We start from the raw sequence: 27,105 nt of genomic DNA on the forward strand, positions 1-27,105 counted from the left end.
TGCTAAAGTTTAGAGTTCTTTTAATGCAAATGTTATATTGTGTTGTGATACCAATGTTGATGAAGAGTTGATGTAATATTAACAGTTAACCAGTGGAGGAATGGAAACCTGTTGAATATGCTGAAAAGTGACAGATGACCAGGACTACAACAACTGCACATGCCCCAAAAAGGTGAGACAAAGGAGAAACTATGTGAAAATATTTCATTACATATAACCATTTGTAAATATATAGGAGGCTGATGCAATACCCAGGGTATTGATGTGTTGACTGGTGTGCCTCTGGCTGCAGCTGAGCACCCAAGCCAAGCACCCAGTCCTGTTACTTTTGCTTTAGTGACTTTGTCCCCTGTTGTCTCTTACTAAATTTTCTTTAAATTCTAACTGAGGAGTGGGTTTCGCTTCTCACACCTTCTGCATATTCCTTGTGCCCAGAAGCTTCCAACCCTGGGGTGCCAATGTGTTTTCCCAAAGGCTCATAAGGCTGCAGCCCCAGAACAACCTGATGTGAGCAGAGCTCTGCTGCTAATGGGGTTTGCCCTCTGCCAGCAAGAGCCCATCTCAATAAAAAAAGGCTCTTTTGCTGCTGCTGTGGAAGAGAAGTCCCTGCACTCAGCAGGGCCAGCAGCTCCTCTCATCCCTTGTAGGATACAGGCATGAAGAAATGGGAAAGCCAATCGGCTTCCTCTTCCCACTGCAAGGAGAGACAAAGGCAGGAGTGCTGCTTTGGCTCAAAGACATCCAGGCAGGACTGAGAACCTTGGACAGTGTTGGGATGCTGCTAATTTTTCTCTTTGCTCTTCCAGCCCTGCTGCTCCCTGGCCCCCTCACTGCCCCACAAAGCCGCTGCACAGCATCAAAGCTGGAGGAGGCAGGAAGTGCAAGCTAGTAAGGGATATGTAAGTGGTGCTTAGCACTGGCAGCGGGGAGGCAGAGCCAAGGACTATGTATGTCCTGTGTGATCACACAGCCTGGCTAAGGTGACCCTCAGCAAAACTCCGGTGCCAGCACAGCCTGAGATCTCAGCCGTCAGGGTCCCCAGAGTCACTGTGAGGAACCAATTTAATTTTAATTTATGCCTCAACATATGTTATAAATCCACTCTCTGACATGGGGTGAAAAGTTACTATAGGAGCTGTACACGTGCTCGGACCCTTAACACACCCCACGTGTAAAGGAGGTTGCGAGGAGAAAATGCAGGCAGGCTCTGCCTCTGGGGGGCTGCAAGCGACCTCCCCCGTGGAGGTGGGCAGACCCCGAAGCCCGGGGAAATTGTGCCCATCTGACCAGTAGTCTTCCTAAAAGGGCTGAGTTATGGGAGGAATCTTAGCATACGAAAGAAGTCAACGCTGCCAGTTTTTCCCCTGCCATTTTTGGTTTTTTTGTTGGACTGGGACCACCTGGAGAGTCTGGCTCCCTGCAGAGCCACTCTCCCTGCCTGTCTACCCTGCTGTCGCCGCTTCCCCGCTCCCCATGGCACCCTAGTGCTAGGCTGTTTGCCCACGGGCCAGCCACGCCTGCCGCTGGCTGCGGGTCATGGCCAGCCCGCGGCAGGCACGCCCGCTCGGGGCGGCTGGCTGCACACACGCTCCGTGTGCGAGCAGGACACCGACAGAGCACCCAGGGTTACAGTAGCACCGCTCTGTCCCTGCCCTCTGCTACTCTCTCCGTTTCTCACTTTCTCTCGCCGCTGTCTTTTCTGTTCCCTTCTGGTTGGGACCACACCCTTTCTTTATTAAGAAACAGTTTTCAGATATAATACTTTCTTTGTTTACACTTTATGTTCATCTGAGAAATCTAGCAAACAGAATTCTCTATTCCCCTTATGGAAGCACAAGAGAATAACTGTGAAGGGTAACCATCCTGGTACTGGGACTGTAACACTTCAGGCTAGGAGAGACAGAAGCAGGCAAGGAGAAACACCCCTCTGGGGTGAAAGTTCCTCCCTCCTACAGGCCTTTCCAAGCACATGTTAATATCTTGAATTCTATCAGTTTGTACAATTGTCCCACCCCTGTGCCGCCCCTACTCACCTTGTATGTACCCTTTCGGGAATGTTCTTCCTTTCCTTGATGTCTGTTGGCTATGTTTTGCCACATTGCTCCACCCTTGTTATCCTCTTGGTTCCCCTGGTTGGCTGCCCTGCCTTTGCACCAGTTTTCCCTGTCCCTGACCCTCAGACCTGCCTCTCTCGTCCCCTATTTAAGCCTCTGCCCTCAACCCTGTTTTGACTTTGTCCCTGGACTCCCTTTGAGGTCAAATAAATCTTCCCTTGGATTTCCATACAAAAACCTGTCTTTTGCCTTTTTCATCAGCCAGTTTTTGTTTTTAGGAAGTGTGCTCCGGACTCCAAAAGGACAGGTCGCTCCCAGAGAGACCCGGTGAAGTGCACTGCTTCAAGTGACCAACACACTCGTGCCTCCCACCAGTGTCTGCCCTGTGACAGCAGAGCCACCCACCAGCCAAGGCCATGGGGGAGTCTATCAGGACAGCACTTGCTTCTCTGCCCCCAGCAGAAACAGCAGAAATTACTTACAGCCCTTTCTCTCTCATGGCTGGGTTTGGGGTTTTCTCCTCTGACTTTTTCCCCCACTTCCTCCCCTTTTTTTTTCCCTTTAACACTTCCGGGCCACCTGACACAGGGCTGGGGTCGGTCACTTGTGCTACTTACATGGGTGGGCTTGACCAGAAACACGCCAGGCAGATGTTGCTCTGCAGTGCTAAGGTTTAGCACCCAGTTGAATTCAATCTTGCCAGTGTTTGCCAGTGTAACGCTGCTGTGATGAATTTCATTAAACACCTGGAGAGAAGGCATAGGAGTGGGAAGTTACAGACCCAGGCCTGCTGCTGGGAATCTCCCTCCTCTCTCCTGGGGTTGAAAGCAGACACATCCTGGGAGCAGGGGCCAGGGAGGAGATTTGGGCACTTGAGAACCTAAGGAATCCCCTGGCACAAGGCACCTGCACAGGACCACGGAGCTCTGGCAGCACACAGAGGTGTGGTAACAACCATGTGAGGGCCAGTAATAAATGAACCAGGGGACACAGGCCCTCTGCACTCTGAGGGGTCACCAACAGTCAAGAGAAACAAAGACACCACTGAGACATCCCAGAAGAAAAGGCACCTACATGCAAGTATTGGCAAGCAACATACATGCAACAAAGGAGTCACAGGGCAACACTAACAGGGCCAGCAGCTGGAAATATCTGTGGGCTTTCAACTGAAAGAGTGAAGTGGGGATTATTCTGGGACAGTCTCTCCAACTATAGCGACTGGAAGCCCAACTTCTTCACTTGATTATTGTGTGGATTAAGCAAGAGCTTTAGACAAGAGCATCTCCTTGGGAGATCAGGCTCTAGGAGCAGATCAGCAAAGGGATGTCTCAGGGACATGCTCCTCAGAGCATCCCCACTGGGACCCTGCCTGCCCCAGGAGGCAGTATTAGGTACCCTGGAACAGAGGCATTCCCAAAGAGGCCATTTTAAACCAGCTTGGATGCCGGATGTATCCCTCAAAGGTTGTAATTCCGAGTCCCAGAGCCAACAAAGGGGTTGGGAAGGGGAGGGAGCCCTGGACCAAGGTGGGCAGGAACCCGCTGGCTGTGGTTCCAAGGCAGGGAGCTGTGCCAGGGCACAAGTGTGGTACCTGAGAGCCACAGCTGATCTCCCGGAGGCTCAGGGAATAGCTGATGCGTGAGGCCTCCCCAGTCAGCTCCACCTCGTAGGTGGGGCCTCCCTCCACGTGGCACAGAGCCGTGACACTGGCCATGGTGTCGAGGTGGCCAGAGAAGATGAAGGAGACTTGCTGTCTTTCTCCTGGCTGTAGCACACCTGACTGCGGCAGGATACTGAAAGCCTGGGGGACAGGAGACATTGAGAGATTGAGTGTGGAAATGGATGCAGAAGAGCATCTTGGAGCAAACTGCAGCTGTAGCCAGAGGGGCCTATTTCTTAAACACAGCCAGAATCACCCTAACCTCATGCTGTCTCCATGCCACTAACCAGTGGAGGGACCACGGGGAGAATCTCCCATAGTCACAGATCAATACATTGGTTAATACACTACATTAAAGTGAACTGGGATGTCTCTTGGCAGTAGAAATTCTCTCTGATGCCCAACTTGCCTTTAAAAAGCATTTCTTACTGCTCTTAGAAAAGGAGGAGACTCAGAGTGAGACTCTTGAAGCTCAGGGAAGGACTCTAGCCCAGCTCATCTGACTCCTGAAGCTTCTCCCCTCGCTCTCTGATTTATATGCTGCATTCTCAAGGTGCTACAGCAAAAGCTCCTCCACAATGTCTATGGACCACCTGATGAGGTCCAGGGGAGCAATGCCCTCCATAGGTGCTGCACAGCATCCTTGGGCAACCCCCACAACATGTCCTGCACAGCCTTTCCAACAACTGGTTGCTTCAGCAGCACTTTGTGATGGGTCTGGAGGGGTGTGAGGCCCCTCTGTGGGCAATGCTGAGGGCCACCAATGGGACTGGGAGCTGCAGCCCTGTTTGCCACACTGAAAATGTGGAAGTGAGACAGATTCCCTCTTACCTTCTCCACTTCAAGGGGAGTGCATGGTACGTCCGTGGGTAACCTGAATCCCCCCAGGCCTAGTGGGATGTAATACTTTTCACAAGTAAATGGCAGCATCTGAAAAACAAGCCACTTTCTATGCTAGGAGGATGAGACAGCCACTTTGCAAAGTCTCAGTTTATAAGACAGTTTCAGGGCCACCACTGCAATACCAGCTCTCTGGTGAAAGCAGAGTCCTGGAAACAGGTGGTCTGGCTGTATTGGGAAGAGGGCACATGGAGATGAGGACTCATCACAGCTTGCTCTGGGAAGGAAGCTGGAGGTCTTATCGTCATGATGCAGATAAAAGCCTCATCTTACATTGTGAAGAAAACATGGCAAAAACACCCCACACTCCACACAGGTCTGCAGTCTTCATCAAAGAAAACTCTCCCATTTCTCCCTCCCACACACCCCATGTCCAGCCACTGGCCCTGCTGCCCAGCCCTCTCTCAGGGCACAGGACAGCAGGGCAGCAAAAAGGGAGGTCAGCACAAGCAGGACTTGTTGGTGGCAAGCTGGGGAGGCAACACAAACAGTAAGTGTACCAGAAAATCTACCTCTGCTCCTAAGGACTGGGCAGGATCCCATGATGCTCTCAGGGCTGTGGCTGGGTCCTCCCCATTTCTAATCCTGAAGCGTCTCCTCTGAGATGCCAAGCAATCCAAACTGGTTCTCTTCTCCTTTGGTGGTTGGGGTTTGAACTTAGGTTCAAACTTTGGTGGGTAACGCTCATATCTGGAAAATAACATAACTATGAACAGAGACGTGCTGTGGGAAGAAGGGACACCTGCCCAAGTAGCTCTTGGTCAGGATGTAGCCACTGGGTGGCTTCTGGTGGGTTGAACTGAGAAATGGTTTGATCCAGCCCTTCCCAATCTAGCTGGAGCAGGTCTGTTCTAAAGGCAGCCCAGGGATGATGACACTGAGGTAGCAGTGGTGCAGGCAGCTGCAACTGCTTGTATTGAGGAACTACAGAGGACAGGGATTAACACCTTGTGGGGATGCAAAAAAGCACAGTGGGAGAAGAAAAGACAGAGAAGGCAATCTCACCAAAAAGGTGAGATCTGAGGCACCAAGGGTCACACCTGGCCAGTGATGAGCCAGCACAGCCCTCCCAGTGCCCAACGCCATAAACTCTGCAGCTCTGTCAGATATTTATCAGGGATGTTTCCCTGACAGTGTTGGGGGGGTTGGTTGACATTTTCCAACACTCCCAGGTGATGCAGGTCACATTCCCCATGTTAAATTGAAATAGGTGCTCAGGGTAACTCTGCTTGTGTTTCTAATGCCACGTGAGGGACACAATTGAGCCATGCCTGCCTGTCACCCTGTTGAGCTGCAAGTGCTCCCCACACAGTCAAACACAACCTGGATCCTCCATTCCCAGACAGGCATTCAGTGCCTATAATGACCTGCTCCCCAAAGAATCGCTGTCTCCAGCTTTGTACATTGTTATCTAAGGCTGGGTTTCATTTCTGGATGAGGGGCTCTCTCATCATAATCCCCAAGATCTGTAATCATCTACTCCATTGTCTTTAGTTTTAATGAATGGTTTGAGGCAATTTCCCAGGATGATGGCACAGGAAGTGACATTTTTCACTCTGAAGTAGAAACTCTCTGGGAGGCAGGGATAGGAAATGATGTGATGAACAAGTCCTGCTGTCAAGCAGTACAGAACCCATAAGGGACATGTTGCAGTGGGGAAAAGTCAAAATGAGTAACAAGTGTCACAAAAAAAACCGAAGTGAAGAATCCAAGGTGTCCACTGAAAGCTGACCCCTGGGAAAGAAATCGTCCTGGCACCAAAGGAATTGTCTCAGAAAAGAAGGAAAGGGAAGGTAACAAGATGTTCAGCATCAGCCCAGGCACTAAGTTGCTCTTTCTCTGGTGTTGGGACTTTCTGGGCATCCTCCAGCACAATGCAAGGGAGGAAGGAAAAGAGAGCAGCTCCTGCAGAGAGGACCCATCCCAAGCAGAGGGGCCAAAAGGGCTTGCAGCAGTGGGAGCTGGGACTAGGAGCCCTTCATCAAGGTGGGCATTCCCTCAGGCCACAGAGGTCTGAGAAAGCAGCTTTCACCCCAGCTTTCCTTCCCAGAGGACACCACTATGGGTTTCTCCTGGGAAGCACAAAATTGATGGTAACCCTATTCCATGAGTATCCAGCTTGACCACAGCTGGTCAGTGTTATTTGCACAGGGAAAAGTCAGAAAAGTCTGTCAGATCCCAGGCAAACAGCTTTGTAATTTGCAAAATACAAACAGGACACAGGAGAGGGCAGAAGTGCGCATACCTCAGCCTGTTCACTTGGCTGTCCGCATGGAATGACCAGTGGTACTGGACAGGCAGTGGGCTGCAGTTGGTCATCTGCACAGAACGCACTTCTTTGGTGCCAGCCAGGATGCAGCCAAACTCCAGGGCGCTGGGCTGGATTTGGAGATTTGGGAAGTGGACTTCTCCTCGAAGGGAGATACGCTCCTCATAAGGATGGTCCTTGACCATGTTTATCTTCAGAAGCTTTTTTTCCTTCCAGCTATTAAAATCCAGTTCATAAGTTGGGTCAAATGCGATGTAGAGATGACAGGTCTGCCCTACATCCACTGTAACAGGCTGCAAGGAGATGAAGAGTAATTACTCAATTGTGGGATGACATCCCAAGGTCTGACAGCATGAAACAGTAAATGCTTGAAGTGTGACCCCAGCATGGGCTTCTCGGTTCATCGTTCATTTCTTTACAGCAAGAGTCTGACTGCAGGCACCACTGTCTAGTCCAGGATTCCCTCAGGCCCATGTTTCTGTGCTCAGCAGCAATACAAGGGGGTGGCTGCTGGAGAGCTGGGATGCTTTCCAGGAGACACCTTTGGCTGGCCCAGACCTAGTTGCCTGCTCCCTTCTCCTTGTGGCTTAAAGCCAGGATGGATCTTCTCAATTCAGATAAGATTTTGATTCCTTCAGCAGCTCCACTGATGCAGCCCACTACTGATGTGCTACAAAATAAACTTCTTGACTCAAGGAGCTTCCAACAGAAAGGCACCACCACATCCCTCCTCTTAAAACCCCTCTGGAGGAGTCCACCAGTCTGCTCACCTGGCCATCTGGGAGGGGCTGCCGGTCCGCATCGCACACCAGAAATGGCTGCTCCAAGTCCAGCATGAGATCAAGTGGCAGGGAGCAGGTGTTTGTTAAAGCCAAAGGCTTGTACTGCAGAGCCAGGACATCACTGGGTTTCTATGGAAACAGAAGACAAGGAAAAACAGCCTCAACTAGCCACAGACCTCCTTTTGCTTCTGCTGTAGCTCACATTTTTCAACCCCAGAAGTGCATACATCTCTATTTAACCTTTCTATTTGTGTCTACTCTTCCAGGAGATTTTTCTTTATAGCAGATGCTTTTCATGTTTAGAAATCACAGCATCCTCTGAGGGACAGGGAAATATTCTCATGTACAGATGAGGGACTAGGCCCCTGAGAGGAGGTGGCTGCTTGAACAAGATCTAAAGCAGAAAGTGAATCCAGACCATTTGTCTCCAGTTTTGTCTCTCTGTTGGGCAGAATAGCACTTGATGGTCTTCACTCCCATAAAGTAATTTCTTACAACCTTATTGGCTCCAGCAGCCTCATAAAAGCAGTTCATCTGCAAAATGTGTCCGGCAGCCCCTGCTGAAGGGACAAGGTGTCTGGTCTCAAAGCTGTGATCCTCAAAGCTCCTCCCTCTCTATGCACTGTGCTGGTCTTCCTGCATGGTTTAGAGAAACCAGAGACTTTGGGAAACTAGTTCTGGATGTACTGATATCAGGCAGGTGCTGTGCCATCGTATGCAATAAATCAGTTTGTGTGTGTGGCAACGAGCAGAACCCAGGCAGAATCAGGGAGAGCTGAAAAGCTTCTTGTTACACTTGAACTGCCTGTTCCAGGGATTCTGTACTTCCGTGGAAACATGGGAACCAGAGGAGAGGCCTGAAACTACAGAAAACAAATCACAAAACCTCATCTCTTTTTCAGACAACTTGCAGCAGGGGTAAAGATGATGCTGGAGTTGGAATCCAGAGACTAAAGGGCACCTGCCATCACTGCAGCTACAGGATGCCTGTGGGTCCTTTGAAGCAGGTGAGGCTTAGGGAAATGCATAGAGCTATACCATATAGCTACACTGTAAAGAATCCATGCCAACAGCAGAGAAAGGCAAAGAGACACAGGAGATTATTGTTTTTCCCTTTTCAGCCTGAGGAATTCACAGGAATCTCCATTTTTCCCAGCTTCCCTACAGCATCAGTATACAGACATCACCATGCCTTGGATGATCCTCAAAAACCTCCCTTTACAGTGAGCAGAGAAACTGGCATTTCTCTGAAAGTGGCCATGATCCCCCTTGGCAGTGTATCTATAACTGCAATTTTACATTGGGGAAGTTACATGCCAGTCTCATCTCTAAAAGCATCTTCACACTCACTTTACAAAGTGCCTCAGGAAGACTAAAGAGGGGCTTTAACACAAGCACACACTCCCCTCAGCCATGCTGTTAAATGCCAGGATGCAACCCAGAGACTTACCTTCTCCACTCGGAAAGATAATTTTTTAGCTGATATTTCTATGGAAGGATCAACAAACTTGCAGGTGATGGTTGTTTCTATTATCTTCTCCATCCTGCTGGCTGTCCCAAAGACAGTTTCACACATGACATAATCCTGCACCTCCTGCATGCAAGAGTCACTTGTCACCAGTTGGTGGTGGCAGGGCATCCAGCAGATACCCTGCATTGGCTCAGCACCCACCACCGACCACAGGCCCTGTTGTTGCCTCAGCATTACGGTCACTGCCCCCTTTTCTTCCTGTGATGCAGCTTCTTTATTCTACACTCAATTGTCTGTGGCACTGCACCCCAATAATCACAAAAGGCACTTGTGAAAAACTTCCTCCCTTCACATGGTTTGTGTTTTACTCCATGCTTCGCCCAGATAAACCACTTGGCACTTGTTTAATTCACTTTCTTTTTGGGCTCTTAGTCCTATTTCTCTGCCCTTCTGATTAAGCATGCAACACTGTTTGCCTTAAAAGAACAAGAAGGAAGGAAATATCCTTCTGCCCCTACTTTGGAATCAGCACTGGGTTTTGGTAGCTGTGGAATCACAGTAAAGCCTTAGCTGGTCTGATGGTGGCCAGCAAGGAAAGCAACTGATGCTGCCACAGAAATGTGTGGCCTTAAACCAGTTTCTTGAAGGCCTCTGCTCATTTCCCCAGGCAAATGTCAAGGGACTGTGGAATCAGTCCAGGGAGGGGATCTGATGGTGCCCTAGGCTCAGCCCTTGGTGGGGATCTCACCTGCGCCCTGTGGGAGAAGCCTTGCAGCACCATGTCCGCAGACTCGCCTGGCCGCAGCTCCATCAACAGTGGCTTCAGCACAAACGCGGGGCTGGTACATTTTGGGATCTGGAAATCATCTTTGGCCTTGGGGCTACTGAGCACTGAGACATTCTGGCCCTCCTCTTCAGGTGGGCTGTGACGTTCCACACTCCAGAAGAGCCGATGGAAATGGTGGCCCCTGTTTGTTACTTTGAACCGACGAATACAGGGAAGGAAGCTAGAATAGAAGCCAGGATGGAAAATAGTATGGGAGTAGCTATTTCCCTGGTCATCAGATTGCTCCCAATGAGCAATCTGAGGTGTTAAGAGCTTGGAGACTGTCTTCATTTCCAGCTCTTAATGTGGATCAGAAAGAGTGTCTATAAGCCGCTCTTCTGAAGTCATTATTGCAAAGAGAAGTATGTTTATAATGGTAATGTAGCATTTTCCAGGCCAGGCTGACAGGACCTGGTGTTTTCCTCCAAAATGTTTGTTTTGGGGTCATTCATACTGTTAGTGTATTTTGTATTAATCTGCACCCAAAACTGTCACTGAGTCTTTGAGATCCTGCACTTAGGGACCTTGTGTGTGGGGGTATGCTTGTAGGTATTTTTAAAAACCAGCTCGGAGGCAGTTGCTGGATGATCCCAGTAAGATGGTAAAAATTGTCTGCCTGCTCCAGGAGAGGAAACGAGGGGAGCGGGGTCTTTCCAGTTCGTAGTAGCTTTGGTTTTGCACTGGTAGCCATTTGTAGAGACTTCAATTTTAATTAGAAACTGTTTTGAAGTGAACTTTGCAAACTCTGTGGGCAGCAAAAACCAAACGAGGTCCTGGGCAGAGCATGGCCACAGCAGAGCCCATGAACAGCACGAGGAAGCAGTGGCAGCAGTGCTGCGGACCCCACACAAACCAGAAGTTTCCATCTGCTCTGGGCTCTGCTACCCTCTTGTCTCTTTGTTCTTGGGCCTCCTGCTTGCCTGGGAGGCTCCATTTCGGAAGGGAAGTGTGTGATGCCATCTTCCCTTGGTCCCTCAACCACATGGAGGGACTGCCTCATCCAGGCGCCATTTCGGAAACCTTCTGTTCTGGGAAGCATGTGAGAGCATTATTTGATCAAGTCAGGACATAAAGAAAATTCAGTGGCCATTTAGCAACTGGTTTCCCTTTCAGTGGCTTTTGAAGGTATCTGACAACTCTCAACTGGCCATCACATGTTTCTAAAGGAATCTCTGCCTTTGTGAAAGGAGTCAGGGCTTTGAACACTGAAGAAGATATTTTCTGAAGAACTGCAGTAAAACTCCTCCTTGTTGAGACAGGAGGAGTGGTGGGAGTGGAGAGATCTCCTACCTGAATTGGTGTCCCAAGTTGAGCTCTGGGACAAATGGTTTGTCTATGACAATTGTGGTGCCAATGCCCACAGCCACCAACACGAAAGCAGTCCGAAGGCTGTTCCCAGTGAACAGCTGGATAGTGTCAGCAAAAAGCCCAGTGTCATCCAGGGTTGCTGTGATCGTCACAGGAACTTCACCCCTAGCAGGGATCACTCCTTCTCTGGGTTCAATGATGTAGCAGTGGGGTTTGCAAGCCTGTGAGACAAGCATAATATGCATTTAGGATGGAAACCATACACCCTGGTCTCTTGTGGGACATAAGAAAAAGAAAGACTAAAGAGCGGGAGGATAAAAATCATAAAGCCTTAATTTCTCTAAATTTAAGCTACAGTATCAGGCAACAGCAGATCTTACACAACTTGTATTTTCCCCTCCTTTAACGGACTCACCTAATTAACCCATTTTTGGCCAACCCGAGGGATGCTTATCCTCAGGAGAGTGCTCCTTCCCTAGTACTCCTCTGGAGCATGTGCCAAGGAAAGCTGATTTCTCTCTCATGGGTTCTCACAAAGGCTCAATGCCAGAGGAAGCCAGGACTGTTCAAATCCCACTCCAGAAACAACACAGCTGAGAGCCTGAATAATATCTCTGCAAAACCAGTTGAGCAAAACCCCAACACCAAGCAATTCTTTCCCAAGGGGCTACAGTGCTTGTCAACATCCCCTAAAGGACTGAAGCCCTCACTTCACACTGATTTATCAGCTGTAGAGAGGTGTTCCAGTGCCCTCTGCTTTGGAAAAGTCACCTCTAAATGGCACCTCGAAATAGCAGAGCAGGAAAGCAGGAAGCAGAAAGAAAACTGGATGACAAGTGCTGTGTGGGTATGGCCCACTCTTCCCAAGACCTTTTGTCATCTAGTTTCTCATGGACTTCATGGATTGGGCAAGAGAGCAGGAAGCTGCCCCAGGGAGGGAGGAAAGGCCTTGCACCAGCACAGCTGCACAGACACAGCTCTGCAGGTCCAGCCCTGGTACGAGCATGTGAAACGCATCCTTTACATGCCAGGCCCAGCCAGCCAAGGGGTATTGTTCCCTGCAGAGGCTGAAAGCAGAATTTCATTGTGGAGTTAGGGAAAGCTGTCCTGGAAAAACCCCTCACTTTAAGGTTACATTTATTCCCCAAATAGCTGGAAAAGTAGCAAGAGGAAAGTTCACGGCCCTCCTCCTTGGCTCGGGACGCTTTGGCTGGACTCTCCACGTGGCCCAATGCTTTATTCACAGATTCAAATAAGTCTACAGTATCAAGTTTTAACCAGCTCCACAAGTTCAACACATCCAGCATGAAGAAGAACAAACCTCAAGCCCCTCATAGAGCTCCCCCTCTAGCAGACATCTCACCCAGACCCAGCCTACAAGCCCTTCCTGGCTGCACCAGCCCTGCTCCCCCTGCCAGGGGAGCAGCACCAGCTCCTTCTGCCGTATGCAGCCTCCACATACTAAGCAGCCTTTCTCTGCAGCTGGTCCCCAAAGATGCTCTTCAAACCCTGCCTTTTGCTCCTCCCCAATCTTCCCCTTATTGATTGAGAGTTTGTACCCTCCCTTAGAACTTCCCTTGTATAAAAATCCCTGCACAGCCAGTGTTTGTGTCTTTCCTCTCTGGGCCTTCCTTGAAATAGACTGCTTTGGATTCCCCATGAAAGATTCCTCACTCATCTTTTTCATCTTTGCCTCAGTCCTTGGCACTTCAATGTATCTGTGTGCTGTAGAGCGTGAGGCTTGCTCTACTGCTACCCAGACCAGTGTTGGTCAGGGAGCAGCCACTCTGGCCATGGAGTCAGGAGCTACCTGGGGCACTCGGACACTGTGTCAGGCACAGAGGTCATAGGCTGTGGGGGTGCACAACCCCCCCATGTTGTTTTGTGGACAGCCCAGCTGGCATGACCCACAGGAGATGTGAAAATTGCCTCCCCACGAGCAGTCTGAGGACAGACCTCGCACTCTCCTCTCTATTATTAACAACAGTTTGTCACAAAGCAAATGTAGATGGAACAGGGAAACCACAGGGAAATCCATGCTCTCTGGGGAGCAAAGGACCACAGGTTTCTCTTGATCTCAGAGCTCCAAAAATGTGACATGCACAGCTAAAGACCTTCATTAAATTAAGGGACAACTTGTCAACACAATCCAGACTAATTTCTGCTCCAACATCTCTGCACCTGGTTTCACTGAGGAGTGACCCAGCTAAAACCTCCAGAGCCAGGTTCCTCTTGCCTTGCTCAGATGGAATATTGGAGTATCTTGCCTCCTCTCACAGAGGGTAATATGAAAATCTTGCATATAAAAACCAAGTCATGGCTGTTACTGAGTAGTCAATTTCCCTGGAAAACAGCCCCACAGATACTTACCACCTGTATCCTGAAGTCTGTAGGGACAGGACCTTCATTGAAGAGGGTAAACATTTGTGAATTAGGCTCTAGCGCTGGGATCCTGCCAAACTCTATCAGCCTTGGAACTGGGTAGATGTCTGCCAGCCGTCCAATGCTCCGTAATTCCGGTCTCTGTTCCAGGAAGCAGGCAAGAAAGATTTTTTTAAAAAATCAAAACAAACCACAGCAGGGAAATCTAAAAAAAATTAAACAGCTCAATATCGCCCAAGTTATCGCCAGCTACCACTCTCCAGCTGGAATGCTGGGCTTTTGGGAAAAAAAAATTACATATTCACCTTCAAATTCAAAAGGATTAAGGTAAGAGAAACTTTCAAACTACAAATTATTGGCCCAAAGGTAAAAGCCTTGCAAGAAATCTCTTGTTAAGACCAGGCAGACAGTTAAACAATTGGTTATTCTGGTGGGGAGAAACCCTCCTCTTTAAGGTAAGCAGCTGGATAGTTGAAACAACTGTTTTGTCAAACTTCAGGTTCCCTGGCACAGCCTGCACTGCCTGTCCTTCCTGTTGACTGATTTACATGCAGTGCCACAATGGCCCAGGTTCAGATGTTTGGTGCCATCCACAGAATCTGGCATCATAATTTCCATGTTTTAATATAAGTTTAAATTCTTGCAACTACTCTACAAAGGCCTGCTTTCATTTCTTGTACAGAAAGCTCAAGGTTCCCAGAAGTCTTCTGACATTCTCTTTAGTGCTCAGAAAGATGAAAAGACATTTTAAAACAGATGTTTCCAAAGTTAATAGCATTTAAAAGACTAATTAACTAAAATTATCCTCGATTCCAGCTTAGATGAACTACATTCTGTGTCAGACACTGAGATTACCACCTATAAGGCATGAACTGTTTATGCTACCAATCCCTTCTGTCCTCCACAGCAGCCTGTGCCTGCTTTCCCCAGAAGAATCATGGGGAAAACTTGCACCCTGCCAGGACGAGTTGCACAAAGGCACACACTCCCCTTACACTCACCCGTGGGTTTTTATGATCCCCAAACACGCCGATAAGAAGACTGGTGCAATGCTTGCCCAATGTTTGAACTTCGATTGTAACTGGAATCTCTGCAATGCTGTGAGGCTGGACAATTCCACAGGGTTTGGGGCTGGAGTAGAACACAGGAGTGTCCTCCTCATGATCCTAGAAGGGACAGAATCAAATGCAACTTCAGAGGGACCTCTGAAGAAACTTTAAACTCCTTAACATCTACCGTAACAACAACTTACACGCATTTTTAAAAATCTCTAGGACAAAGGTAAAAGGCACAAACAAGATGCAAGAATTGTAAGCTTGGTATTCTCAGGGGGTCCTGGTAGGAGGCTGCCAGCACAGGTGTTGGTGTCTATGGATGCAGCAGCTTTTCACAACCGTCTAAGATCTCCCACAAGAAAACACTCTGAAGACTAGAACATAAACTGTTTCCTCAGGAGGTTACACTGCATCCTAAAGGTTACATTCACGTAGGATCCTATTCCCAGCATATATTTTGAGACTAAATAGAAACCAGCAAGGTTTTACCAAACCCTTTCCCCCCCAATAATCTCCTCAATAATACTTGCGAGGAGGAGGTGGATGCGATGCCAAACCTGGGGAATAAGCCCGTAGCAGCCGGGAAGGTCGGTGTTGTTTGCAATGAGGAACTTCCTCTGGTATGGCACCTTCAAGCGGCACTCATCATACAGCAGGATTTGGGGGTACACTCGCAGATCAGGAACGACACATCTGGGCAACGAGATGACCCCAAGGGAATAAGAGGTACTGAGAGAATGAAGAACATTTTTCCTCGAAGATTTTGAAATGGAGCATAAGACTGTCAAACAGACATTTAACAGCCCTACAGTGATAAATTGCCTTCAAAGTCTTCCCACTCAAATCTGTCTTGTCAAGGAGGGGCAAACCCTGAGAGGCAGCACCCAGAGGCTGCCAAGTGCCCTAGGCAGAGCACTTTGTCCCACAGCTGCCTCAGCCTCTCCTTTACCCACTGTCTCGTGTCCTCATTAACAGAGCCAGACCCTGACTCTCAGCAAGCTGCTTGGTGTGTCCCAAACCAATGCAGGTTGGTTGTAACCCTGCACAACTCCACCTCTTGCAGGAAGAAGGAGAGGAGGCCCTCGGGAAATTTCTTCCACCTCAAGCACCAAAACCAGGCCAATAAATTACATCATTCCTGGTCCCTTTAGAAAAAGGCCCAGGACTGTGCTGAGCTGTGAGCAGGGGTGTTTTTCACCACAGGCTGCTTTCCAAGCATTGCTCTTCTCACATCCAGCTGGGCAGAACATGAGGTCATTATAAAACACTTCTCCTTGGGAGCTGCAGCCAGCAAATCCTGGTCAAGGCAGTGTGCTGGGGGAGGTCAGGGAAATGCTGATACCTGGCTGTGATGGTCAGTGATGCCACTTCATTGCCAAAACCCTCCAGGTCCACCAGCAATCTCCGGTAGAATGTCATCACAGTGTTGGCACACAGGGTCACCTGGTGGAAGAGAAGAGCAGTAAATTCTTCCTTACAAAAGATCATTACCTACATGTGATATCCTCCAGTTCTTGTTTTATGGTAAGGAAAGGGAGGATATTGCCTTAATTCTTCTGCTGGTCCATGTGTAGAGAACAGTCTCTTAGAGTAGCAACAGCCTTCTGGCAATACCAGATTTGTTAAACACACCTTGCTCTCAGGGCATAGGTCAACAAAATTAGAAGAGTAGACTAAAGCTCTGCACACCACTTAATTCAAATTAAGGAGCCAATTTTTCATCTGACTACAATGATATAAATGCAGAGGAAATCTGCTGACTTGCACAGAATGAGCTTTACAACAGGAAGTTGAGGGCAAAGTGTGACCCACCAGGTGCTGGGTAGTTCACAACTGCAGAGTTTTTTGTCTACACTGGAGATCCCGGCAGTGAACACAAATCATTTTGCTCTCCAGGAAAGGAGAAATGAGACCAAGAAGAAAAGCAAACTGCTTTATACAATGACATCTCTCTAACAGCCACCCTCTGTCCTCATCCTTCCTCTGCCCACTTGCAATCAAAGAAATGACTCTCAAAAACAAAGAATAGCTGCAGTACTTGACCATCTGTAAGGGTCGGTCTGAATATTGCCTGATCTGCTTCATGACCATCGAAATGACTCTGGGATCCTGGGACAAGATTGCTGCCCTGGCCGAGGTGGATGCTTGCCAAGAGACTGTGTGCAGGTGTGTGCTGTACTGTCACAGTGCATTGCCTTCAAGTAGGTACGGGACTGGAAGAGTTGTTCCTTCTGCACCTGCTTCTTAGAGCAACAGGCCCCATACACAATAGTCCATAAATCTCCCCACCTTTTGGCTAGAGGCCACTCACCTTGGAAAAGGACTATAAAATTATTACTTTCTGAAGAGACTTTTGAGATTTCTCTCTCCCCACAAATGAAAGACATTGACAGATGATCCGAGGACGATGTCCCATCTGTTGGTAGCTATTCCCCCATCCTCTTTCTCTCTCTCTCTCTCCCCTTTTTCTTTGTTTCTTTTATCTCTCTCCCTCTCCCCTCTATCACAAACTTTATTAAGTTTAATTAGTTGGCACTTAATAAACTGCATTTCTGCTTGTTGCTGAATAAAACTTTAGTCCCTTCTCGTTTGTCTTTTGCACCCTGGGGTTGGATGAACCATCACGACCTCCTCTCATGTTGGGCGGATCGTGACACCATTGGTATGTGATCTCGGTGTATGAATTTGGAAACAAAACAGTGCTCCTTCAGGAGCATCCTGAGCAACCCAGCTAACAGAAGCCTCAGGCCAGTGCAGATCTCTCCCTCAGACAATGCTCAAAGCTGGCAGCAAAGCTGAAGCCCTCCCACACTGCAGTGAAGCTTCAGCTGGACTCTTCCCATACCTCGATATCCTGGTGTCCCTGGGGAAGGATGGTCCCTTGGCTGGGATTCATTGTAAACTCCCTTGGCTTCACATAAAAATGAATTCCGTCCCTCCAGGATGGGTCACTGTCATTGCATATTTGATCAAAACTACTAACAGCAGGCTGTGTGCCATCGTCAGACATGTAGAGCTTGAACGTCAGGGGCACTGGGGAGGGGTTAGTGAGGCAACATGTCTTGGTGTAGGGAAAGCCTAGGAAAAGGACACAAATATCCATTTAGGTACAAATTATGTCATGACTCCTGGTGTGAATATCCTGGTAGGATGAAAGTGTGATTGGAATTTAGCTCTTTATTGTCTGAATTACAGTTCACTGAGAAGCTGCATGAGAAGTTAATCGTCACTTAGTTCTCTTTGATTCCAGACTGCAGCCTTGAAAATGCCCACTCTTAACCCTGCTGAACACTGAATGCTTCTCTCTTTCTGATGGGGAGGAGTTTCCTCACCTGCCCCAAATCAGCACCAGTTATTTCTCTCTTATGAGTGTGCACCCAGACTGAGCATTTACTCTGAAAATTCAAGCTCTAAAATTCCCTGTTAAATCCGCCAACACTCCCACCATTTTCAAGATATAGAAACAATGAGTCGTCATTGAGAGAAGCTACAGCAAAAGAAAGTGAGGATGGAATTAGGAACTAGAACATGATGCAAACAGCTCTAAAGCAGTTTCTCTCTGCAGGATCCTTAAGGCATCTCTTGGTTTCGGTCAAACAGACTGAGCAGGTGACAGCTCAGAGCCCACTCAATTGGAGGCAAACCCGAGCCTTGCTTTGAGATTAGCAATTAGCAACCATGTCCCACCTCACCCAGAAACCCGGACATCACACCCATACTGCTCACTGGGATTGCTGCCTCCAAGGGTTTATCCCACTTTAGCTCTGAGATTTGCTTTCCATACTGATAAGCCAGAGAAACAGCCACACGTGGTGTGGTGTGGAGGCCCAGGGGCCTGCCAGGGAGATATCAATCTCCATGCCCTGGAAGGAAAGATGAGGAGACATCTAAAGGGCATTAAAGTCATGGTGACAAAAAGGGTTTCTCCCTGCAGTTCTTTGCTTCTTTGTTAATGTACCCCAGTTACCTCATCCCTAATGCCCTCCCCAGTTACAGGAAGTTCTCCTTTACCCATTGGTGCAAATTTGCCACAGTGTTCCATCCTTGTTTCCTTGTTGATTGCTGCCCTTTGCCCCACCTATGTACTACCCCTGTGTTCTCAGCCCATTGGACCCTCATGTTCTACTCCACCCCTCTTGCCTTGTACTTAAGCCTTGATCCTCCTTAGTTCTGGCTCTTCTGCTCCTGGACCCCTTTGGTGTATGGCTACAATAAACCGCCATCAGAACTCCATACAGAAGATCCCTCTCATCTTTTCTCTGTTGGCTCCTTTCTGCTAGTTGTGTTTGTGTGGACTTAGTGCCTGCCTGACCGCCTTTCTACTAAAGGTGCTTTTCAGGAAGGTAGCAGCACTTTACCATCTAGTGCACACCGCTACAGTCCTGCAGAGCCCAGACACCAGCCACAGCCTACTCTTCAGGGGACATCTGGTTTGGCTGGCCAGCTCTGTGGGGAGGAGACTTCTCCCCAGTCCTGCTCACCAACAGTCATTTGAACACAGATGGAAGAAAAACCAACTGCAGGCACAGCCCAGAGCTTCTCTGTGCCCATCAACAGTGATCACTGCCAGTTCCAGCAGTGACTGCAGCAGGGAAGCAAGAGAGGCACAAGAATGATAAACACAGATGTCAAAACCTCAAATGAGACTGAGGTCACCATATGCAGACAACAATGAAGGGTTAAAAAGAAGCAAAGATACAATAGCTACCTTCAGCTGAAGAGACCTTAGGAATGAAATCGGATTAAGCAGGATGAATCTCCTGTTACAGAACAGGATTTCTACCTGTTGCCTTTCTTATTTCATTTATTCAAAAGGCAACTTAACAAGTGCCTCAGTGGTGATGGAGGGTGGGTAAGAAGCAGCTCAAGAAAGGCAATTGGTTTTCTTAAAAAGTTCATGGACTTCACTGTTATGGGTTTAGGCTACGTAGTGAATTTTCCCCTTGGTCTGGGAAGGGCGATAGAAATTTTGGGGGGTTTTGGCTGTGGGGGTGGGCTTTTCTGTTCAGGGTTTTATGGGAGTTGTGGCGTGATGCCATGGGCGGTTGTGAAGTTGGACCTGAGGTTTTGCAGGGAGCAGACCTCTCCTTCCTTCTGCTCAGGGATAGGGAAGCCCAGCCCCATGGTGCTGAGGGAGGTTTGTGTGCTTGGCCCCGGCACCTCACTAGGCTGCAGCTCAGCACCATGATTGAACCTGCCTGCCTTCCCTGCTTCTAATGCCAAGATCCCCTCAAGATCCCCTGCTGCCCGTGAGTTTGCAGAAGGAGTGATTTCCTTCCTTCCTTCCTTCCTTCCTTCCTTCCTTCCTTCCTTCCTTCCTTCCTTCCTTCCTTCCTTCCTTCCTTCCTTCCTTCCTTCCTTCCTTCCTTCCTTCCTTCCTTCCTTCCTTCCTTCCTTCCTTCCTTCCTTCCTTCCTTCCTTCCTTCCTTCCTTCCTTCCTTCCTTCCTTCCTTCCTTCCTTCCTTCCTTCCTTCCTTCTTTCTTTCTTTCCTTCCTCCCTTCCTCCCTTCCTCCCTTCCTCCCTTCCTCCCTTCCTTCCCTGCCAGTGCCAGCTGGGAGGGGATCACTGCCCTGCCAGAGCCCACAGCTCCTGCTGCCTCTGATCATAACTACACCAAAGGGGAAAAGCAGTACTTGGTGACTTGAAACCTCTGTTATTGCCTTGTTGTTTGTGCTATCCTGGTAAAGAACTGTTAGTCTTTTCCCATATTTTTGCCTGGAAGCCCAGTAATTTCAAAGGTACAATAATTTGGAGGGAGAGGGTCATCTTTCCATTCCAAGAAGATTCTCTCCTTTACTGGCAGACATCTGTCTTTTAAACCAGGACAGAGACACCAGAAAATACTGCCTGTCTATTCCTTGGCACTATTTGATCTCACAATGGCAAAATGCTACTTGAGGCACGAGCAGCCCTGGAGTCACACCCTGAAGAGGCTGCTGTGGCAGAACATGAGTGACAGATGCTTTCATGCTCACATGGTCCATTTTGGAACGCTCAGATCCTTCACACTGTGTCCAAGCCCAGGGAGCACTCACCAAAGGAAACGTCACCGAAGTCAAGTTCATCGACGTTGAAGTATAAATGCGGTCTAGTGACAAACCCCCTGCAATGACGAGGACAGAGGAGGAAATGGCTTGGTTAAAGGCAATTGCAAAGCATCTGGCTGTTGTGGCTTGGGGGCATAAAACCTGGTCAGGTGCACTGTGGGTTTCAGATCAACACACCACCAGCACACTGTCCACATGGACAGGAGGCAGCCAAAGCCCAGTGGCCAGCAGCCAACAGCCACTGATGGGGTTTTGGGCACAGAGCAGCAGGAAAAACCCCTGAGTAGCTGATGGTCGCATGAAGGACCCTGAACACACACCCAGACATGGCTCCGTGCCTGTTTCCCCATCTATAATATGATGGACATAAAGGTATCTCCACTAATTTCAGCCTTTCCAGCCACAGGTTCCCTGCTTTGCTACTTCTTAGCTGTTGCAGTCAGTGAGACAAGGGCCTGCCTGAATCCTTCAGGCAGAAGTCAGAGTGCAGAAATTGAATTAAAACCCTTGGATAGATTGAAACATGTTAAGCCTCCCATACATAGAATGGGAGTTTAAGTAAAAGAATAAGTGTAAGTTTGAGCATAAATTTAGATGTAAGTTTGAGGTTTAGGATAAATAAGTAAGAAAGTAAGTCAGTCAGTAAGTAAGTTTCAGTGAGAGTTGTATTGTTTTAGTAAGTAAAATGTGCAGATACCAGAGTAGAAGAACAAGTTCTAGTGAAGGTTATCAAACAAATTAATGTTTTCAGTAAAGGATCCAGAAGCTCCTTGTTAGACAATACTTAGACAAAACAGAACTTCAGTGAGAGTATTGCTTACATTTTTCAGGTAGAACAAGATAGATTGTATATGTAGTTTATACGTATCTTAGCATGTTAAGAAATTAGGATTCTCATAGGTTAAGTGGTAGTGGTTTGAATTTACATGTTAGCTTGTTGGAAAAATCCTATATAAGATTATGTATTAGGGAGAGTTAGTGCTTTTTTGCCATTGCTTTTTGCTTTTGCCACGGCTTTTTGCCATCGCTTTGTCTGCCAGCGTCTCCAACACCCGAGAAGAAGACAGGAGCTCCGGAGATGACACCAGCCTCTCCGGGACCCCCGGGGACAGCTCCTGTTTTTGTTCGGGACTTTATGCTAAAACTTAGCATGGGCTTTAATGTCTATGACTGTGCCTTTGAAGACTGATGCACTTTTACAATAAATAACCTTTTTAGCAACTATTAGTTGCTTTAATAATTTAGAGACAACCTGGCATGAAGGGTGTGCCAGGAGCACCGGGAAGGGTAACCCTACGCTTAGCTGCAACTGGTGTTCCCATGGAGGAGCTTTCTCAGGAGATTTTGACCCACACAATCATTGGAGACAGAGTTTTGAGACATGAGGCCAAGGGAGCCCCAAGCATTCTCTGAAAACAGCAGGAACAGTTCTACACAGTCAAGCAATGAATCCTAGAGGAAAGTATGGATGTCCTGAATCTACCACACCCTCACCTGTCCTTGAACTCAGCAGACAGACTCCAAAAGTCACCAACATCCACTGAAATCAGCACTTGAAGCTGAATAACACTCAACAGTTTATTTCATGGCTGATGCCAGTCAATGCCCACTCTGCCTTTTATTTAAAAATCAGGACCAGTGAACTGTGTCTTCTGTTGTGTTCACAGGACTGCCAGTGGCTCTGCTCTACACATCTCAACAAGAGACACCTGCCCTTGCTCAAGGAGAAAGCTGCTGAAGCAATAACATCCCATAACAAGTTTGAAGGAAGAACAGATAAGAATCAATTATTTGATGGAGGAAGGTTCCCACTTGATTTCCAAAATAAAAAAGCAGCACTTTTCCTCCAAAATCAAAGCCAGCATAATTGTTTCTCTACTATGGGCAGACCTACTCACCACTTTTCTCTTGCTAAATAGTAACTTTCCTGTTCTTTTTTATCGATCTCCCTTATCTCATTGGTATAATCAACTACAGATTGCTTTCATTTCTTTACTGTCTTGATCCAGGGCCTCCCAACAGAAACAGCCTAGCTTCAAAGCTCCAGAGCAGCCACCATCAGCTTTCCTGTTTACACTACATTATCCTACTAGCACATGGCTCAGACTAGCAGGGACAAGCCCTCAAGCTGCTGTGGTCCTGAGGACTGAGCTCTGCTCCCCTTTTATCTCCCCTTCTCCCTTTTGCTGGGCTAGGATTACCTCTTGCACTGGCACGAGCCCACGGGATGATGCCCATGTCCTTGGGACAGTTCCTGCTACACAGTTGCCTGTCTCCCACATCAGCCCTTTCCTGGCTGTGGAAAGGAGTCACCAGAGCACTCCCTGCTCAGGAGCTGGGAGCACAGCTTGTCCCCCACAGCATGACCATGAGAGGTGAGGTGAGGCTGCTGCTGCCCATTGGTGATGGATTATTAAGGGAAGTTTTGAAAACCACTGCTGCTGCTGCTGCTGCCAAATCACCCAGGCTGGCCCATCTCCAAAGCCCTGGGGGCCTTGCTGGCTGTTCAGGTGGGACATCCCAGAGCAGCTACTGCCCAAAGCTGATCCATCCCACTGCGGGCCACAGCCTAAGCAGGAGACATCCCTGCAGGGAGTAGTCACTCCAGCTCCCGGGTACCCACACAGAGCAGCAGGCACCCCCACACTAAAGGGATGCCACAACCAGAGCCAAGATTAGGACCTCAGGCAACACCTGTTTTCTCTGCTCCACCACAGAATGAGGTGGGGTGGGGGGCATGTCCCAGAGACAGGTACAGATGTGCCCAGCAAGCTCCTAGAGTCCTTACTTGATTGTCAGGATAGCAGGAGTAGGAGATCCAGCCACACTGAACTGGAATTCTTCCTCAAACCTCCCCAGTATGGTGGCATTAAATGAGATCTGGATGGTCTGGATCCCACCTGGTGGAATGATGCCCTCCTCAGGTGCAAACTTGAAGCAGTAGCCCACATTTGCAGTTGTACGGATATAGGTGAAGGGAGCATCAATAGCTGCTTGGTTAATCAGTTTCACCTGCAGCAGCAAGAAAGTAAAATGGAAATACATATGTGGAATCTGCTTCCCTGTGTGTGAATTATTGTCTAATGATGCAATTAACACCCAGAAAAGGCAGAAGATGCTTTGTGCTGCTGAATGCCAGAAGTCAAAAAATAGAGCAGGACAAGTTCTGCCTTTGGGTTTTCATACAAAGCAGTGGTAGCTCCACATAAGCAGAGCCACCCTGGGGTTTTCCCACGGACACAGAGCAGTTCACCTCTGGTCAGCACCACTGAGCTCATTCAGACCTGGCCTTGAGAGCAACATGGGGCGATCGCAGCTGTGTAGTGAATCACCACAGAGCTGCTGCTGCCCCAGTTAGCACAGCTCCAACAGTACCATCTACTCATTCACCTTCTCCCATATCATGAAAACAATACATTGATAATGAGGCATCAGCATCAAAATGTATAGACAGCACCATCTTTTGGTAGGAAAACTCAGCATGTCTTTCTCTTCCACAGCCAAGCTCTTGAAAGTGTCTGGCATGATGTAGTGTCTCATTTTTTACCTCTTTCAGTTGCTCTTTTTTTGTTGTTGTTTTTTTTCTTTTGAAAACTTGACACTATTGTGGAGGAGGAATAAAGGTAGAAAAATCCTTTGCTTTATTTCCAGGAACACACCAAGGCTGAAGTGTGGTGAGGGACTGGTCAGCAAAGGAAGAACTCCCAAGCCCTTTGTAAGGGCCAGTGCTGAGCCAGGAAGCTGGATAGCTTTCCTGTGACTTCCAGGAATAAGCAGGAGACACTTGACTGAAAATTCTTTGTGATGGACTGAAGCTCAAACGTAGCCAGTTTGTTCCAGCTGCTTCTGAACAGCTCAGCACAAAGGTGCCTTGTGTCTGGAGTTGCCACAAAAGCCTCTGAACATGCAGCTTTTTGACCCAGTGTTGTTTTCATATGCCAGGGGATTGTTTTGCAGGAAGCCTCCCAGTTGATCCTCAAGGAAGGCTGCCCAAAAGCAGGGAATTTGGTTTCATGAGCAACTGATGCATCTTTCAGGCCCCCTTCCAGATTTGCTCAGTACATCAAATACTCCCTGCTCACAACTGCCCAGGTTGGCAGGAATTCCACAGATCCACCAGGCTTGCTGCTGCCTCAGGAGCCATCAGGATCCATCCCAAGCCCTGCTGCTCACCTCATAGACGTACGGGGTGTCAACAAAAATGTTCCTAAGGTTCAGCACACGATTGCTGAGTTCAACCAAAGGTCCTTGGCCTTGCCCTCTGAGGCGCAGGGGCAGCCTGCTCTCACGGCCTGGGGGGAGAGACGTCCATTTCAGTACAATAATTCCCTCTGTTATACTGTATTTTCCAGGATGTCTCCATGCTAGGCCCTGACTCTGAGCTGGATGCAACCAGCTCCTGATGCTGCAGGAGAAGATATGGACCCTTCTCTTCCCTCAGGAGATATCCCTTGGGGCTGACTTCCAATTTCTAACCCATTCCTTGGGCTGCTTTCCAATTTTAGCCACCAGTCTGCTGAGTTTAAAACACCTCTGATGTCTTGTAGTGACAGGCCAAGAAGTAATGGGTATAAATTGAAAGGAAGGAAATTTAGGTTAGATATTAGGAGGAAATTTTTTACTGTGAGGGTGGTGAGATACTGGAACAGGTTCCCCAGGGGAGTTGTGGAGGTTCCAGCCCCGAAGTGTTCAAAGTTCAGCATGGATGGGTCTTGGAGAAACCTGGTCTGGTGGGCGGTGTCCCTGCCCATAGCAGGAGCCTTGGCACCAGACGATCTTTAAGGTCCATTCCATCCTTGACATACTATGATTCTGTGGTTTCCTTCCTATGCACTTAGAGGAGCTTTGAAATCCATTCAGTGAAAGCACAAAGCTCATAAAGAGTTTGGCAATTGCCAAACTACCTGGCCCAGCAGCACACAACTTTGTTGCCAATGTCCTCAACTTCTGACACTCAGCACTGTGTTCTATTTCCACAGACAGAACTGCAAGGTGGCAATTCCCACATAGGGAGAGAAGGAGCTGCTGGCTAAGGGTGGTCCTTCTACAAACACCCATGGCTCAGCCAGGTCTCAGCCACCTCTGGTCTGGGGGTGTCTGGGCAGTGAGATGTGATCCAGGGTCAGGGAGCACATTTCTAACTCAGCTCCTACCACCTGATGATGGATCCATGTCAAATGGACCTATCCTGGAGGTCAGTGGTCTAGAGGGGCTTAGTACTGGTTCACTAAAGCTGTTCTGCTCTGTAGCTCTTTGGCCTTTGTGGAAATGATGGCAAAGTCATGGCTTGAAAATTTCTCCCTGCACTGCCTGAGTTGTTCTGGGATCAGCAATCCAGACACAGGTTCTGAGCACTGGTCTTTCACAAGAGACTCCCTGGAAGCTGCAGCAACAGTGGGGATGTGCCAGCACTGCCCTGCTGACTAAGACTCTTCCCAGCAGTTACAGGGGAGCCCAGTGGGCTCAGGCTTGCACCATGGCTTCACTGGGGGTGAGACAAGCAGGGGAAAGCTGTACCTGAGATGTTGCAGTAAGCCACACTTCGATACTCTAGTGCTTCTAGGGGTTTAAATATCACCTTGATTTTGGTCCAACTATTTGGCCTGATCTTTCCCTCCTAAAACAGAGACAGCAAAACATTAATCTTCAAACTTCACATTTCTTGTTTTCAACCACAGTCCTGTAAGACTTTATTTACAGTCTCAACAATGAGTGAACAACACAGGGAGCCCAAGGAAACACTCCAAACCCAGCTCAACACACTGCTGGAAGCTCTTAATGCTCAGCTGATCAGCTCCCACTCTCCACAACATTCCTGCTGCTCTGACACAAGCTCCTGGTCACATCATGCTGCTGTCAGCTACAGTGGTGTGGAACTGCCACTGTGCACTGGTGGCTCTTCTCAACAAGAGAACATGATCCCCTTCCTTGGAAATAAAAATATTAGTTTAACTTGTTTTGAAAGAAAGCAGAGGTTGGGATTATTCTAGGATTTACTCCAAGATGAGAAGGGATTTTGCACTGTGCAGATACCAGGCATTCATCATCTCTCACAATGCCAATACTCAGAATCAGGGCTCTGGGTGATGGGGGGATGTGGGGGTTTGCTTGTGTAACAGCAAAGGAAAAAGTTTTCTGTCCCTGTGTGCAGGAGAATATAAAAGGTTCATTTAAACCTTACACCCTTGTGTCCAGGCTCACAGATGACACTGGAAGGGAGACTCAGAAATAGTGCAAGTCATGGTTACAGGAAGGGATTGGCTTTTCTATGATTAACCTTGGGCTGAATTTGGCCTCCTTTTCCCAAGGAACCATTGCATGCTTCAGGTCAATATGTGAACTGGTAGTGC

The 27,105-nt window shown here is 48.3% G+C and overlaps 1 protein-coding gene across 3 annotated transcripts in view; it reads right to left on the reverse strand.

Moving 5' to 3' along the window:
• LOC117001312 (hydrocephalus-inducing protein-like) overlaps positions 1–27,105 on the reverse strand; it is a 75,486-nt gene that overhangs the window by 33,007 nt on the left and 15,374 nt on the right. The window contains exons 10-27 of one of the 3 annotated variants that reach the window (XM_033069540.2): positions 26,273–26,372; positions 24,929–25,047; positions 23,544–23,767; positions 20,744–20,811; positions 17,553–17,785; positions 16,050–16,150; positions 15,265–15,400; positions 14,654–14,818; positions 13,641–13,793; positions 11,253–11,491; positions 9,885–10,143; positions 9,116–9,259; positions 7,654–7,794; positions 6,860–7,176; positions 5,127–5,304; positions 4,546–4,644; positions 3,646–3,855; positions 2,672–2,800 (exon numbers count right to left, since the gene is read on the reverse strand). In XM_033069540.2, the coding sequence (XP_032925431.1) occupies positions 2,672–2,800; positions 3,646–3,855; positions 4,546–4,644; positions 5,127–5,304; positions 6,860–7,176; positions 7,654–7,794; positions 9,116–9,259; positions 9,885–10,143; positions 11,253–11,491; positions 13,641–13,793; positions 14,654–14,818; positions 15,265–15,400; positions 16,050–16,150; positions 17,553–17,785; positions 20,744–20,811; positions 23,544–23,767; positions 24,929–25,047; positions 26,273–26,372 (3,015 nt within the window). The remainder of the gene's footprint in view (positions 1–2,671; positions 2,801–3,645; positions 3,856–4,545; positions 4,645–5,126; positions 5,305–6,859; positions 7,177–7,653; positions 7,795–9,115; positions 9,260–9,884; positions 10,144–11,252; positions 11,492–13,640; positions 13,794–14,653; positions 14,819–15,264; positions 15,401–16,049; positions 16,151–17,552; positions 17,786–20,743; positions 20,812–23,543; positions 23,768–24,928; positions 25,048–26,272; positions 26,373–27,105) is intronic. The other 2 variants (XM_033069541.1, XM_033069542.1) reach the window with 2 other exon arrangements.

This window comes from Catharus ustulatus, chromosome 11 (genome assembly GCF_009819885.2).
Source record: "Catharus ustulatus isolate bCatUst1 chromosome 11, bCatUst1.pri.v2, whole genome shotgun sequence".
Classification (NCBI taxonomy): Eukaryota; Metazoa; Chordata; class Aves; order Passeriformes; family Turdidae; genus Catharus; species Catharus ustulatus.